The 15,772-nt window shown below is 31.3% G+C and overlaps 1 protein-coding gene across 8 annotated transcripts in view; it reads left to right on the plus strand.

Annotated features, from left to right (window-relative positions):
* The window catches only part of LOC148604186 (uncharacterized), a 95,010-nt gene that overhangs the window by 43,046 nt on the left and 36,192 nt on the right, over positions 1–15,772 (plus strand). The window contains exon 1 of one of the 8 annotated variants that reach the window (XM_088550554.1): positions 1,893–2,107. The exons of 5 other annotated variants lie outside the window; for them this stretch is intronic. In XM_088550554.1, the coding sequence (XP_088406680.1) occupies positions 2,022–2,107 (86 nt within the window). In that variant the 5' untranslated portion in view covers positions 1,893–2,021. Of the gene's footprint in view, positions 1–1,892; positions 2,108–4,205; positions 4,356–15,772 lie in introns of those variants that run through there. 2 more of the 8 variants (XM_088550556.1, XM_088550557.1) reach the window with 2 other exon arrangements.

Raw genomic sequence — 15,772 nt, forward strand, 5'->3', positions numbered from 1 at the left:
AGGAATTTCATTTACTTTTGTAACTTATTATATGCCTGCTTTGGTAGTAGTGCTGTTTTGACATTTCTGAATGAGACTTGGTGATTGTAATTTCTTAAGAATTAATTAAACGGAAACATTTGAATGACAAGATTAAGTGACTTTTCTACAGACAGATATAGACTGTGTTCATTCTATGGCTAACTTCTGCATTTCTTCATGTTATGTAATGTAAAATAAAAAAAAGAGTATGCCAATACAGTTAGGCACAAAATAAAAAATATTTTGTTTGACATTGCCTTTCTTTCTAGAATAATTTTCAAAAATGCTTTATTTATGGTGATTACCAATGTCATATATTTTTGATGTCTTACACATAAATAATTACAACTAATGTTTTATTATGGGTTTCTTCTCTTTATGACCAGCAGGAAATTCATATAAAAACATTGTTCAGGACTGAAAAATGAACAAATGAATAAATATTGTATGTTTAAAAGAATATCTTTGTCCATATGGTTTGTTGTCAAATGAGAAACTATGTATTTCATATGATTTTGGAAGATGACAACTCCATCTTGATGTTATACAAAAAATGGTATGCAATACGTGTTCTAAACATTTGTTTTTGACTCCTGCGTATGGAGTGTTCATATCACAACTCATACGTTATGCCAGAGCTTGCCGAAACTACACAGACTTTTTGTATCGTGCTAGAACTCTAACAAATAGGCTTCTGGAACAGGGTTATGTTGCTACAAGATTGAAGTCATCACTACAGAAGTTTTATGGTCGTCATCATGAACTCGTGGATCGTTATGGTGTATCCATCAGCACCATGAAAACTGATTTATTCAACAGGTCATAGTTTTCCTTTTTTATGAGCAACTCAGCGTTTGTTTCTAGAAAAGCAGAGGACGCTTACCCTACCAGTGCACCTGGTCCATGCTCCTAGTTTTTAGTGGAGTCCGAGTTGCTCATTTACTTTTGTTACTTTGTATGTATGAATTTAGTTACTTTATGTTCTTTGTTGTGTATGTCTGTTTTCCATGTCTGGTCTTTGTCCCTGTAATACATTCTTTTGATTACCGCTATAACCTTGGTTCCCTTGATTATTCTTTTCTTACATTTAAAGCATATGAAAACATTTGTTGAATAATTCTTCATTTATTTCTAATATAAGAATTTCAGACAATAGAAGAAAACATAAAACAAAGATATATAATATGGTTGACCTAATATTTTTTTTATTCCTTGTATTTTACTTTCCTGCCTATAACCTTACAATACATAAAACTTATAAAGAAATAAAATGGCAGTGCAATGGTCTGAAAACCACAAATAATACATTGTGAATTTTAAGCCATAATTAAAAAAGATCAACTATTAAATTTAAAATATTCCTTGAATTAGCAACAGAAGAACCAACTATATGTAACATCAGTGATACTTAAGTTGGTAGACCTACAGTAAGGGACATTACCCATGAAATCAGTGATATGTTTGTATCATATTCAATTTTACCAAAGCCTCTCAAGCTTTCATTTGAAACAGAATAAAATGAATCCAAGTTTATTAGATGCTTACATAAGATTGATGTAAAATGCTGAATACAAACGTTCCAATGATTTTTAAGAGTCGTGTCCCTTACCTTAGGTCTACCTTCTTAAGATCTTTGACTCAAAGTACCAATTTGAAAGTCATAAAGTACAAATAGATTTAAAATACTTATATTGTTAAAATATTCAAAACGATCGGGTATACATTTCACCCTTGATCATTACAGTAATTGCTACCTGTTTGTACAGAATAGGTAAGATTACGTTAGTCCTGGTATTATTATAGTAAAAATTATAGTTAACCACACATGAATGAACTTCTTTTGTTTTGGATCTTATATGGCTACCCTGAATGACGTGAAGAAATATGCAAGAAGTTTCGTGTAATAGATTTGTATCTGAGATGTACAGAGTGAATAAAAGAAAGAAAATATGATAGTTGTGTTAACAATAATTAAACGACAATGAACAAGTTATGTTAAGATGGGAAATAATGCTTCACAACCAGGGAAGTGTAGTCAGCACACAGTCAGCTCAGAGGAAGTATCATTGGTTGACACAATAGATTTGTAAGTCTTAACTAAATTCTGTTTATGCCCTCAACACGGTTAGGAGTAGGGCTAACAATTTGATGTCTGTTTGTCTGATGTGTTTCTCTATTTGTTACATAAACTTTGGGTTTCATCTGTATGGAGGAGCACTTGCAGTTTCATAATCGTTATAGTTATGGTCATTTCTTATGGTGATCATTTTTCTTTCTCTTCGTCCTTCCATTTGTCTCTCTATCCTGCTGTCTGCAACTTACACTTGGTATTCAGATATCAGTATTTAGAGGTTTTGATGATTCTCTTATCATTTGGAGATATAAAACAAAATTATCATTTAGTATGGCAGAATCATCAGGTTTGTGTTTTTCCAGAGTGTCATGTCAGTTCCAGTGAAATATGCTGACTAAGCAGTAATCCATATTATGTAATTAGGTCATCAGTATATAAGAATTTAAGTGTGTAAAGGTTAAAATAACACATATTTGGCAACTTTAGAAATAAATCAGTACAAAAGTATGTACACTTCAGGTAAAATTGGGGTTAAAAATGTCAGCACAAACGATACTTATATAATGAGAGAGTATGTATAAAGTTTGTCATTAAATCGAGAATTTAAAATGTTGTTTTACTATAATCCAACTGTTAACATACCGTACCAACACTCTAAAATACATTTGAAATATTTATTCCTCCAATGTCAATATGCTACAGAATGGGTCACGATTTACCTTTCTTCTAAACAATTTTATCCAATTTAAAATGGGTGCTCTCAGAGTTTGCAATTAATAGACATTTTTTTCCTTGTTTGGTGAAATATCAACTTTTTATACTGTTTCAATACTTGTTTGATCTTGAGTGTCAACATTTCATGGAGAAAATACAAATCTTTGTTTGATATGGGGTCTACTTACAGATAAAACTGTTTGCCCAACTTTTAATTGATGTGCGATTAGCTTACTGTGCGACAGTGTTCCGGGACGGGAGTAAATTTACATGGGCTTATATAAGAATTTTAAGACATGAGAAATGAAAGAGAGATCTAAGAACTTTCTATCAAATTTTAATCTTTATTGAAAATAATTGGGGACTTGGTGGAGACTTTAAGTTTGTCATCAATTTTTTATGGTCAAAAATGTTTGTAAGGGAAGGTTAGAGTTCACCTAAGGATACATTTTTTCTTGATAAGAAACTTAAAAGTTTAAGTAAAGACAAAAAATACTATTAAATAAATACATGATGTGATCATGTACATGTACTTGTAGTGTTATCAAGCATGGTGAACTTTGTCATGTATTTATACATTGCTTGCCAACTTAATTATGAATGCATGCATGCATCTTAGATTTTGGATTTTAATGATCTGTTAACAAAGTTGCAAAAAAAAGTTTTTAATTTGATTTCAAATCTTAAATTTAAAATGTTAATATTGAATATAATGTGGACCATAGCAGGAAACATTATTTGAAAACCTATATTTATTTTTATGTGATGTTTTGGTATAAGAAATTGTAAATAATGAGTATAAATTGATGCATAATTACAAGACAACCACAATAAACAATCATAGAGAATCCATGTAATGTCAGATAACAGTTGTGTAGATGTTCTGGAGTATAAAATACTTTAAATTATTTTTGATACTGTAGAAAAAATAAGAAAATAAATTCAAATCTTTAAGTACATAATTTGATGATGAGAGCTTTACTGTAGCATGAACTGTAGGGAAATTGAGGGTGGGATGGAGGTGGGGTTTTAATTCGGTATTTTATTAACTTATAACATTACTTGGTAATTGAGAGGACATTGAAAACCTTTAAAACAATTCAGTAGTTTGATTTTCTGTCTCGTTGATGAAATGAATTTTTCATAATGAAGTATCTTAAGTCTTGTAAACATTTGTATTCAGTGACGGACCCTATAGTTAATTAAATTTAAAGGAAATTGACCTTTTCATCAAAGTTAAGGATAATAATTGGTAGGTCAATAATTACTGGGTAATCAAACTGTTTGTTTCTTCCTTGTTTTTATTATTACCATTTTCACCTGTACACCAGTGTAACCTCAGTGATGTAATCACGACAGGTAACTGTCAGTTTAAACTGACCAATCAGAAGCACCGTTACATGTCATCTTACCTGTAGGGACTTATTGGTGTATGATGTATTGAAGGAACTCTTATGTCAAGAGATTTAATGGTAAAGTGTATGGATTGTAACGGGAATTAAATATAATAATCCATTTTGTATTTTGGATATAACATTTATATAAGGTAGGACTATGAATAATGAATAATATTAAAGATACTGTTAGCTTTTTCCCATATTCATTCAGTGAATATTTCATGAAGTACAATATTCTATTCAGTAATTTCATGTAAGATGTATAGTGATATATATCTTTTCTTTTCATTTTATTCCTAGATTTTGCATTAGAACTTCCAAAATATTAGCTTTTCTCTGAAGAATATTTTTATTTGACTTTCATTCAAAAAGAAGGATGCAAGACTAGAACATTTAGTTTTTTTTATTACAAAGTATCCCCTCCCCCACCTAACCCCATCCCCTAAAAAAAGAAGAATAGAATCTTTTCTGTATTTTTTCTTCAGAATTATTATTGAAATTTGTTATGTATGAGAAAATGAGATATTTCTTGAGACTCTGGTTTTAGACCTGATTAACTATGAAGTTATACAGTGGTCCATTTGAACCCACAAAATAAGAACGTCTTCTTAGTAGGACACACTTACATCAATGTCAAGTCATTTATAGCAGTTACCTTAAGGGAAACCTTGCAAGAACTTTTAGAGAAAGTCAACCCATTATATATGGCATCAGTAGAATATCCTGATTACAAATCTATAGGACTTTATCTTGATTCCAAGACCAAAAACCAAATGACTTGTGGCTGTAAGGTATTTTAGGTATAATCCCAGTGTCAACTAGAGAATGCCAACAATGTGATTTTTAGTGAGAATTCAAGTCTTTCACATTGATTTATTTGTTCTTCTTCTCAATAATGAGATTAGAGATGTAACACCTTGACATGTAATAAAATATCACACCTTTTCCAAGTTCTATTTTGTTTTGCAAGGCTAATCAATCGCCAAGACATATTTCTTGAGTGTTGGAACAGAAAACCTCTCCATAGCTTCTATTTGATGTGTACTGTCTTCTTATTAGTTTTGCCAGAACTATATTGTTTAATATTTGCACATGTAGATAAAACCAATTCAAGTATATATGTTACGTAACTTTATGCATTTCAGTTACCTACTTCGGTTAAATTTGTTAATCAAATAAACCGTTTTTTATGTTTTTCTTTGAGTGTTATTTTATACCAATATATGTATATGAATCTCAAAGACAACCAGGGACCAAATATAAACAAAATTCATGTTTTTTAACTTGACACTGTAAGACATATGACTCAGACAGCGAAAGTTTTGTCTACGAAGTTTGGAAAACCACAAACGCATTGGATTTAATTTGTTACCTTAACTACAAGTATTGACATAATGTGACCAACGTTTATCCTTGACGAACATTTAAATCAAATTCCTACCACTATTCAATGACATCAAAAAACTTATAAATGTCTGCTGTTTAGTTAAAACATTTTTAATAATATGCAAATTAGTTTCAGTATGATTATTATACATATTTATATGCATGATTCATTAGCACTGCTAAAAGAGACCACAGATTCTTTTCAGTGAGGAAAATTCTTTGATGAAAGTTAAAATGATTGTTAATTAGGTTTTAATGAAATCATTAGTTGGTTTTAATCATCTTTTGGAATGTTATGTAACCACAATGTATTATCATTTAGTGAAGAATTTCATAAGTGATTGATGCAAAAGAGATTGGACATCTAAAACATATATCAATGATCCCCTGCTAACTCCTTGATCTAGAATTCTATAGAATAAGTACTTAATATATGCATTAATGATATTGAAATCAATTTTCTTATTTAAAAGAAGTAAAGGATAGATTTCTTTTCCTTCTGTCTGTCTGTCTGCCTGTAAATGATTGATTTCTTGTCGGTCTGTCTGTCTGTAAAGGGTAAATTTCTTTTCCTTTTGTCTGTCTGTCTGTAAAGGGTAGATTTCTTTTACATCTGTCTGTCTGTCTGTAAAGGGTAGATGTCTTTTCCATCTGTCAGTCTGTTGCTAAAGAAAATATAAGAATAATATTTATAATATACACAGCATGTGTATATGTATAGTGATGACTATTTAGATTTAAGTCAAGAAGTATTACCATAGGCACTTTTATTGGAACCCTTTCGCTAGTGGCTTCCCTAGTAACAAAAGGAAACAGATTTATATTATGTTTGTCAGTCTGTTACCTAAGGACTAATACATGTATTTGAATGAACTCTCTTTAAGGAATGTTTCAAACTATATGACCACAGACTTGAATGTTGACCTTATGTCCAGACTGTTTTAGTCTGTTTTGTCTTTGATGTATCAATTTGTCCTAATCTACCTGTATCATCTCTCCAGGTACAAGGTACATGTATGACCAACACCCTGACCAACAGAATGACAATATCTAATGACTCTAACCCCAAGATATTCACCATTATCATTAATTCTGCTTCCATTTTTTAAAAATGATAAACATCAACTAAGAAAACATATTGTCAGATTAAAGGCAGAATTGTGTTGTGAATATCTGTATTACCTTTAGGACAATCAGATAATGGTGTAGGTGACAAAGCGATCCCCTTGTCATGGTCAGAATTTTTTGTTTTGTCACTTTGTATGTACATAGTTTTCTAAGGGACAAAATTACCTCAGGATGTGACATAAATTATCTTATCAGAAGTAAAGTATTCATATTTATTACAAGTTTGACAGCGAAAAATTCACATTGATAGCATAATGGTAAACAAAGGGTATATAGTAAAATGGACTGGACTGAAAACTTTCTTATTGTTCTAATGTCCCTTTTTAAAATGTTTAATTGACATATATATAGTGAGTGAGGATAATCTTGCTTTGGTCATGTTAGAAATAAAAACTGATAGGGAGCTAGGATCATGAGCCTGTCCAGAAAATTATTAAAAAGGGTTCTGATCTAGAAATTTATAAAAAGGGAGCTCTAGACTATCAGTTGCACATTTAATGTCCTATTTTGCACAAAATTAACAAAATTTTGAAAGTTGTAAGAAAGATTTATATCAAAAACAGAAAAATGTTAATATGCTGTTGTATAATTGATCCATTCTAAATTTACATCACTGTCCATTCCATACTATCTGCCCATGCATTAACATACTCCCCAACACAACCAGTAATGAAATATGGTCTATACCATAGCTTGCAAATTAAGCCAGATAAAGTCCTCAGTAATATAGCATAATAGGTTTGAGGTCATTAGTGACTGGCTCACACCTTGGTAAAAGATATCATATGTTTATAAGGTTGTTGTGGTTTTTGTGGTGTCTGGCAAGATTTCACATTGTGGTATGATTTTTAAAACATACCCCTGACCTGACATTTGAAAAATGATATGACAGTAACATTGTCATGGAGACCTCTCATTTTGAGGAAACAGGCCCATCTGTCTGCGTGCAGAATAAATGAAGGAAATTTGAAACCCATTATTATCTTGGGATCTATACTGAATATCCTCACACATACCAGATTAGATATTATATAAAAGATTATGTAATATTGGAGTGATATGACATTTAAAACCAGTGACAAATCACTGTGGGTTCATCCTTAAAATTGTAATTAGTACCTTGAATGTTTAATGACTGTATGAACCTAGATCCATCATTGCATAGATTTTTTATGTTCCTAGACATGTAGGACAAAATATTCAACTGAATAATGACAACACCCTCTTTAATTGGCATCCTTATATTGACAAGCATTGCCAGAGCTCATATGTCCTGTGAATGTTCTACATAGAAATCTATCACAATCAATACTGTCGTGACCAATCTATACCTCTGTTACCATATTATATTTAAAAAGAAATGGTAGAATGGTAGAAACATTCCATAATCAGTGAAAGCTTGTAATTTGTGCTGCAATATGATAATGAACTTGCTTGTATACATAATTTTATTATTTTCTTTATTGATACTTTAAGTATTCGTGAGAAACTATGTGCTGCTTGGTAAATGTATAACTCTGAGAAACCATGATGTGTGCATATTTCTGGTTGAAGAATTCTTGCACACTGATGACCTATTGGGGACTTCTTTGGCATCATTTACAACTGATACCATTGTGTAAGACAGGGTCTTCAGTTTACCACAGCGGTAGATAGTGGTGTTTCCTGAGTTCATACATCTCTTTGTTGTCCTGGTTCTTGTTGACAAAGATGTCCGCTATGAAAGTTATTTACAGGAAAACATGGTCATTTACAATCATTATAATAGTCTGATTTGTATATCCTGTCATGGGCAACCACAATATGGCGTGAAAGGGAAGTAGTCATTTAGGCTCATCCTAAAAATTTCTCTTGTGCATGGAGTAAAAAATTTGTGGCGCTATAAATATCTATTACGTTTGTTTGGTTTTCTGTCAGAACCTTAAAATGTTTTTATCCACAAGGAATGTTGTATAAGGAGATAGGTAAATTGTCAAAAATATCTAATTTGCATAGAGTGTGATAGTCTAAAAATAGAAATTATGTAAAACTATATTTTGGTTGCATTAGAAAGTGTACGTAAAAAAAGGTCTTGTGGTAAATTACTGTGATTTTGGTTAGTGTTTGCCATTTTGGATGTTTCTTAAATACCATGCATTTTCTTAAAACCTTGAATTGACTTGAATATAAGGTTTGACCAACCAAATATAAAGAGCCAAATTTTCCGATGAAATATCTTGATCTGGAAACAAATGTCGATATAGTTAAATTCATCAACAAGCATTACTTGACTCAATGAAGATGAAGAAATGTTTAGTTACATTTCATCCATTAAAAGTCATGATCACTTTAATTGAATTTTAATGAATTTCTGATTCCACATGGATTAAAACATACAAGTATGAAATTAAATTGACGCTGATTAAAGTAGTCAGTATAACCAGAAACTAACAATGAGGTTTTTATTATGATTGGTTATGTTTGCATGCGAGCAGCCAATTCTATTTCTCACAGCTGTTCAGCTTAGATCTCAGATTAGAACTTAAAAGTTCACTTCAGATGTAACAATTAGATGAACTACTCCAAATTTGTACCTTTATTTGAATTAAGTTCTCAATTTTAGCCATGTTTAATAAATTTTTTTAAATATTAATCACTGCCTGCTAAGTTTTTTTTGGTGGGGGCAGGGGGGCTGACTGGCTGACTTGATTAAACAACAGTGACATCAACCTATGAAACTACATGCATGTATATCATATTTACAGCTCTTTCCATCAATGTTTACTTTAAGCTTATTATGAAATCATTTTGGAGTATTGATCTGTTACAGATGGCAAATTTGCAGTTGCATATAAGGTTTATTTATGATATAAAATAATTCATAGAACAATCAGAGTATAAAGTTAGGTATTGAAAACATGAAAACTTGGGACTCCTTTTTTATGTATATTTGATCAGTCTACTTTTGCCCATTAAAATTTGTGATAATTGATGTCAGATTGTCTGAACTCTTGTAATTTTCGGATTAGGACAAAAATGCTTACTGCACACATAACTTCTGTAACTTCTGAATTTACTGTAAGAATTTTTTTTGTCTTATTGATCATTGCAAAGTTCATATTACATGTAACAATTGTATCGATTCTGTAAGAACTACAAGTAATCTATGGGTACAAATGTTTTATATTGTACTGTTTCATATCTATAACTGACATATTAATTAAGTCTCTGATTTCATAAGATCCCATAATAACATGTAACAGGATCCACAGAAATTATTTAAATGTTTAACAAAAGACATGACCAATAATTATTACATTATACAGTTCATAAACATAATTATATATAGGTCTTTCAAGTTCGACAGATAAAGTACTTCGTTTATAATTTTCAGATTTATGATGATTTAAAGATCTTTATGGCAAATTATCTCCCCTTTTATGATGCAAAGGACAAGAAATGCACTGCTTGTAAAAATGTAGCATTCTTTATGTTAAATTTGTGAATGTTATTATATAGGTCTTATTTCTTACGAGTTACAGAAATATTAAAAACTAGGTTAAGTATTGTTAAAAATATTAAATGATTAAAATCTAGATGGAAAATTATCTCCTCTTGTATAAATTGACAGATGAGATACAAAATTTTGCATGACTAACGACAAGAAATGCACTGCATGTAAAAATGTAGCATTCTTTGTGTTCAAGTTTTATGATGTAATGAATCAAATGAAACAAGGGCAGTTTGAACGAATCATGAGTTCAAAGACATTCATTATTTGCTAGGTATGAAGAAGTTTGAATTATGTTGCATTAGAAGGCCTTCATTGCATAATCAGTCATGTAAGAATTTTGCTTAAAGACAACATGTAACTTAACTAGGTGATCTTTTGTTTTAATAATCAGACAGTCTAGAGAAGGAGGTGTTTTGGAGATTGGTCTTAAAGTTTTATGTGATTTAATTGCTCAGCATTCATTACTGTTCCTTTTTTTGTCCTTATACTCTGTACACTGTATTTAGAATGGCTTTGTTGGATTTTACAAAGGTACAATATTTCATGGATTCTACATGAATTTCTCATTACTTTCACCTGAACCAAACAAATAGATAAAACAAATTTGTGACAGAGATTGCATGTAAGTCATATGATGCTTGATACATGTACACTTTTAAGTTTGGTTTTCGTAATCCTCAGATGAAAGAAAAAAAACCATACTGTTATATTGTTGAGTACACATGTAGTAGAACACATGTATCTGCCACTAATACATACATTTTCTGGTAAATTTATTTTATTTACAGGCCAAATGAGTTGAGTAATGGAACTTAAAGGAACTTGTTATCTTCACATAATAACAATGATATTATTTATATTGGACACCTTTGATAATTTTTGTAGTCCCATAAATATTTTTTACACAAATCAGATTCAATTTACTTTTTAATGTCAAATATAAACTGGATAATTTGCATATTTTGTATTAATTTTAATGGTTTAACTTCTTTTAAGGGCTGAGTATTTGGTAATTAGCGGGTAGATGTTTGCCAGTGTAATTGGATGTTATCGGAGTTCGTTAAATGTCAAAGTACTCCTTAAAAGGGGGTCAGTCATTTATATATGACATAATTAATGGAAGATTTTGTGTACTGATGACATTAAGATAAATTTTCTCTTTTCACAGTGTTTAAGTTTGAAAGGTAGCTGACCTATTGGTCCATTGCTCAGATTTTAAAAAAATGGGTTCTGACATGAAAACAAACTACTGATAACTTCTATGAAAACTGTTGAATTATCCCAACCCTCTTTTTTTGTTCTGCTCATTATTAGTTTGTTCTTACTATCATCCTATTCATTAACAAACTGAGTATGACATTAAACTCAAATCATTCTTAATATACCAAATAATTTTTTTTCTACTCATTTTGAAGTTTTGGAGTGCTCTGTAGAAAAAAACATGTCATCAAATTGGCCATGACTTTTCTCTAATCATTTGACTGTATCTAATGTGTATTAACATTTCAATTTTGCAACAAAAAATCCAAAATATTGATAAAATAGAAAGCGTAAACAATATTCTCAGTTTTAGTGAATGCATGAGCAATAATGCACTAATAACACTATATAGTATAGAAGGATATATTGAATTGACTATACAAATAATATATTATCATTGAATGGGAAATATTTTAGATGAAATTGCATAGAATGTAATAAATGGCATCTCATAAAAGATTGTTAAATTAATTTTCCATCGAACCATCAATCTTCAGTTAGAGGAAGCAGGGTGCTGCCAAATATTCTATAGTCACACCTTGATTAAAATGTAATAAAGTAGCATAGAATTTTAGGAATGTCACCCCATCACCTTTCCTTGGACCAGTGTTCTTTATTGTATTGTATCTTTTCTATATAAGATCTACTTGTACAAATACTAAACTCAATCATAATAAGTAAACTTATTTGGTGAGTTAATGCATTATTATTTAAAGAAAGTACTGGATTAGTGGTGTTTACACTGGGCTAATAACTGTGGATTAACTTGATTGTTAGAAAGTTAAGCTGTCGGATTAGTCCCACCATTGTCTGTCAATAGTCAAGGCTTTCTATCTTCTGAAGGGGACCATAAAAGAATAACAGTTAAGTAGATATAGTATTATGGATATAATCAGTCGTGACCGCAAAAGTGGTCTCCATGAGGTGATATCTGATAAATCTGTGTATTCCATCCTTTCTCGTGTAGTTTATGACTTACAGTCTTTGTTTTAAATTGAAAGGTTTCTAAGGATAAACATATGTTTACATAGAAAGTCCCTTAACTGCAGTGCAAATGTCAGATTTGGTTTGGAATAGATAGATGCTTGCATGAATAAGTCAGAGGTTACTTTCAATGATATCTGTTAAGTCCAGGATTTGAATAATATTTTGGAAATCTCCTCTGCAAAAAAATTGAAATAGCTTAAAACCTCAGTAAGTATATGTACTTATTATTATAGTCATGTTTCTGTGGTTACTAAGTGTATTGAATATATGTACAAACAACAACTATGCCAGCTTCCTTATTAAAAAGTACATTTACAATTTATCTTATTTTGACCGCTCCTGTACTATGTTATAGAATATTTAAAAAAAAAATAATAACCATTAAAATATTTGTGGTATAACACTGCAGTGTGGTTTGCATGTGACAGTGCAGTAGTCTTTGTAGAAGGACATTTTGATGTCATATCAAATTCCTTATGTGGTTTTGGCACACTAGTGTGATTTAGGAGACAGTAAACCACTGTGAATCTTGGGTACTTCTATGAGCAACAGATGTTGACAATACCACAGGACAGGTGCAGAGCAAAGTCACATTCCATGAACCCTTGACCTCAGGGTTCATAAGGGTCAATTGTCAATGGTGTACATTACTATGGAATTTATAGGATCATTTTATTGGTGGATGAATGGGAGTACACTTTAAAATGAATGAAATTTCTTTGGGAGTCATTTGATATGAAATCACTTTTATTGACCAGTTTCCATAAAATAAATATATAGTGGTCATTTTTGGTACATTTCTTATGGGTTTGTTCTTGGTGTATCTCTTCAGTGACCTAGTCACACAAATAGAATTATGTTGACCCTTTTTGTGTCTCTTTATGGTTTAAACATTTATCATGGCAGGGGTTCAAACATATTTATACCCCACACAACAGAGTGATATAATGTTTTGGACCTGTGTCTGTATGTCTATGTGTTCCTCACAACGTCTTGTCGCCTGGATAGCTCTTCCATTTTTTAACCCATGTCCTTTAATTAGTAGCTATGAAAAGTTGGATGGGATTTATTTTCATAGAAATCAGTAAAGGGGGACACAGTTATTGAGTTTAGGCTTGTTGCTTATATTTTAAGGGCCTCAGTTTCTTTTTACCGATTTCATTCAATCTTTGATCAATGTTCAGTACCTATAAAATCTTGAGTGAGATTGATTTCACAAAAATCAGTAAAGGGTGGCCACTTTTTATTTTGGTATAGGGACTTAATTTTTTTTAAATAGTGCAAATGTGTGCCCATATGATATTGTGAGCTTGTTCACTAAGATTCTTTAGTGTTAAGATTAAAAGGTCTTGGACTTGTTTGCATCCTGAACGAAAGATCCAGTAGAAGAAAATGAAAGGGCCTCAGTGTAAATGTAAAGTATTCATGGTCTTCGACCTAAGGAAATGAAATTTCAATGAAACTTTGGACCAGTGCTGATTTGAACCCTATGAATCGTTTTCCTAAACTCAACCAACCATTACTAAATTTTCTGCTAGGGGTACCAGAACATGAGTATGTCAGCACAAAATTGGTTTTGTGATGCTGTCAATATTTAATACCAATTGAGGGAAGAATACAATAATGGACTCTATTTATCAAGTACCCAACACTTTTATACTGAAAGAGGATAATTATAGCCAATCCATTTATCCCCCTACAATTATATCTCAACACCTGTTTACTTACCTGTCTGTTTCACACATTGGCTTTATCATCCATTGGTCAACAATTTGCTGATCCTTCAATCAGAATATTTCATCCTATGGTCAATAATTTCTACTGTATTCATGCAAACAATCTTTAGGGTCACTGAGGAGTGTAAAACTAATGAGAGGTCAGAGGTTATGATCAAATATTTAGGTCCTGTGGTTGGTAAAAGTTGCTTTAATGGAGGATTGGTATTTTGGCAGGTGCTTGATTAATTGACCTTGTTATTTTATATCCTGGTATGATTTTTACCATGCTCTGACACTGATGGTATCTTCAGCTTAATCTTTGACTAATTTTTGTGGACTTTATTTATTACTTTGATAGATTTAATTGAAGGTTTATTTACTTGAGAACATGAAGGATATGGTTTGGTGTTATTTGGTAGCTGTTAGGTAAGCACTTCTTACTATTTAATTTTAGTTGATATCAGAGAATGATGTACTTTCTCAGTATCTATTCTATGTAGATATTGTATGAATATCTAAGTTTATGAGAAACATGGGTCTGAGATTGTCACTATGTGAATTACCTAGCTACCAGTAGAATATAAATAGTTAAAGCAGATTTTCCACAATTGATGGCTGCTCATAGCTCATACAGATTTCAAGTAGATTTTCAAGAATTGAGGGCTGCTCATAGCTCATACAGATTTCAAGCAGATTTTCAAGAATTGAGGGCTGCTCATAGCTCATACAGATTAGAATGTAATCCAGGGACAAAGACCAGACATGGAAAACAGACATACACAACAAAGAACATAAAGTAACTAAAATCATACAAAGTAACAAAAGCAAATGAGCAACTCAGACTCCACTTAAAACTGGGAGTATGGACCAGGTGCACTGGTCAAAACCACACATCGTTCTCTAGTGTTAGTGGCAAACACTTGCTTTTATCAGTCTTTTATGGTTGCTGAAGGAACTTTCAGAGAATAAATGTGAATAATAAAATTGTTGTCTGCAGCCCTTAGTGTTGGTATTCAAGGATCTGTTTGATTTGCTTTTGGTTTTTGACTTCAGCAACCTTGTCTAAAGACCACTTTGAATTGTTCTACACAAAAATGTTTAAAGATAACCTTGCAGGGTATAAATTCTTTTTCACCTAAACACTGAAAATACTACAAACTAAAACTTTTACCCTTTTACACAGTCTGTACTCTCCTTAGATAAAAGTACTGAAGCTCTACAGGTATCCTTGATCTTGTCACTGCCAGTCACAGGTGTAAAAATCTGATGTTAGCTTCAAAGTTTAGAGATGGCTGAAAAGTTGACACTTTATCAAAGACACTTCAGATAAACTTGTCAAAACAACTTAAGTCATTGTGTATAAATTAGCCTTAAACATTTATCTCTAAATATCTATGTAATTTAATTTTAGATTTGTTCAAAGTCTGTCAGACAAAGTTTGGATTTTGCTGTGATACAATAAATTTTCAACAAAAGCAGTGCAGTGGGTTTTTATCAAAAAAGATTTCATCTGGTATGGGTTGCGATGCAGTAAAAATGTTATCAGTAAAAATTTTAGTTTTGTTGGCTTTTGTGTTATATAATTTTAGGTATT

Source organism: Perna viridis, chromosome 10 (genome assembly GCF_037379345.1).
Source record: "Perna viridis isolate PV_CMFRI_1.1 ecotype Kerala chromosome 10, ASM3737934v1, whole genome shotgun sequence".
In the NCBI taxonomy this organism is placed as follows: Eukaryota; Metazoa; Mollusca; class Bivalvia; order Mytilida; family Mytilidae; genus Perna; species Perna viridis.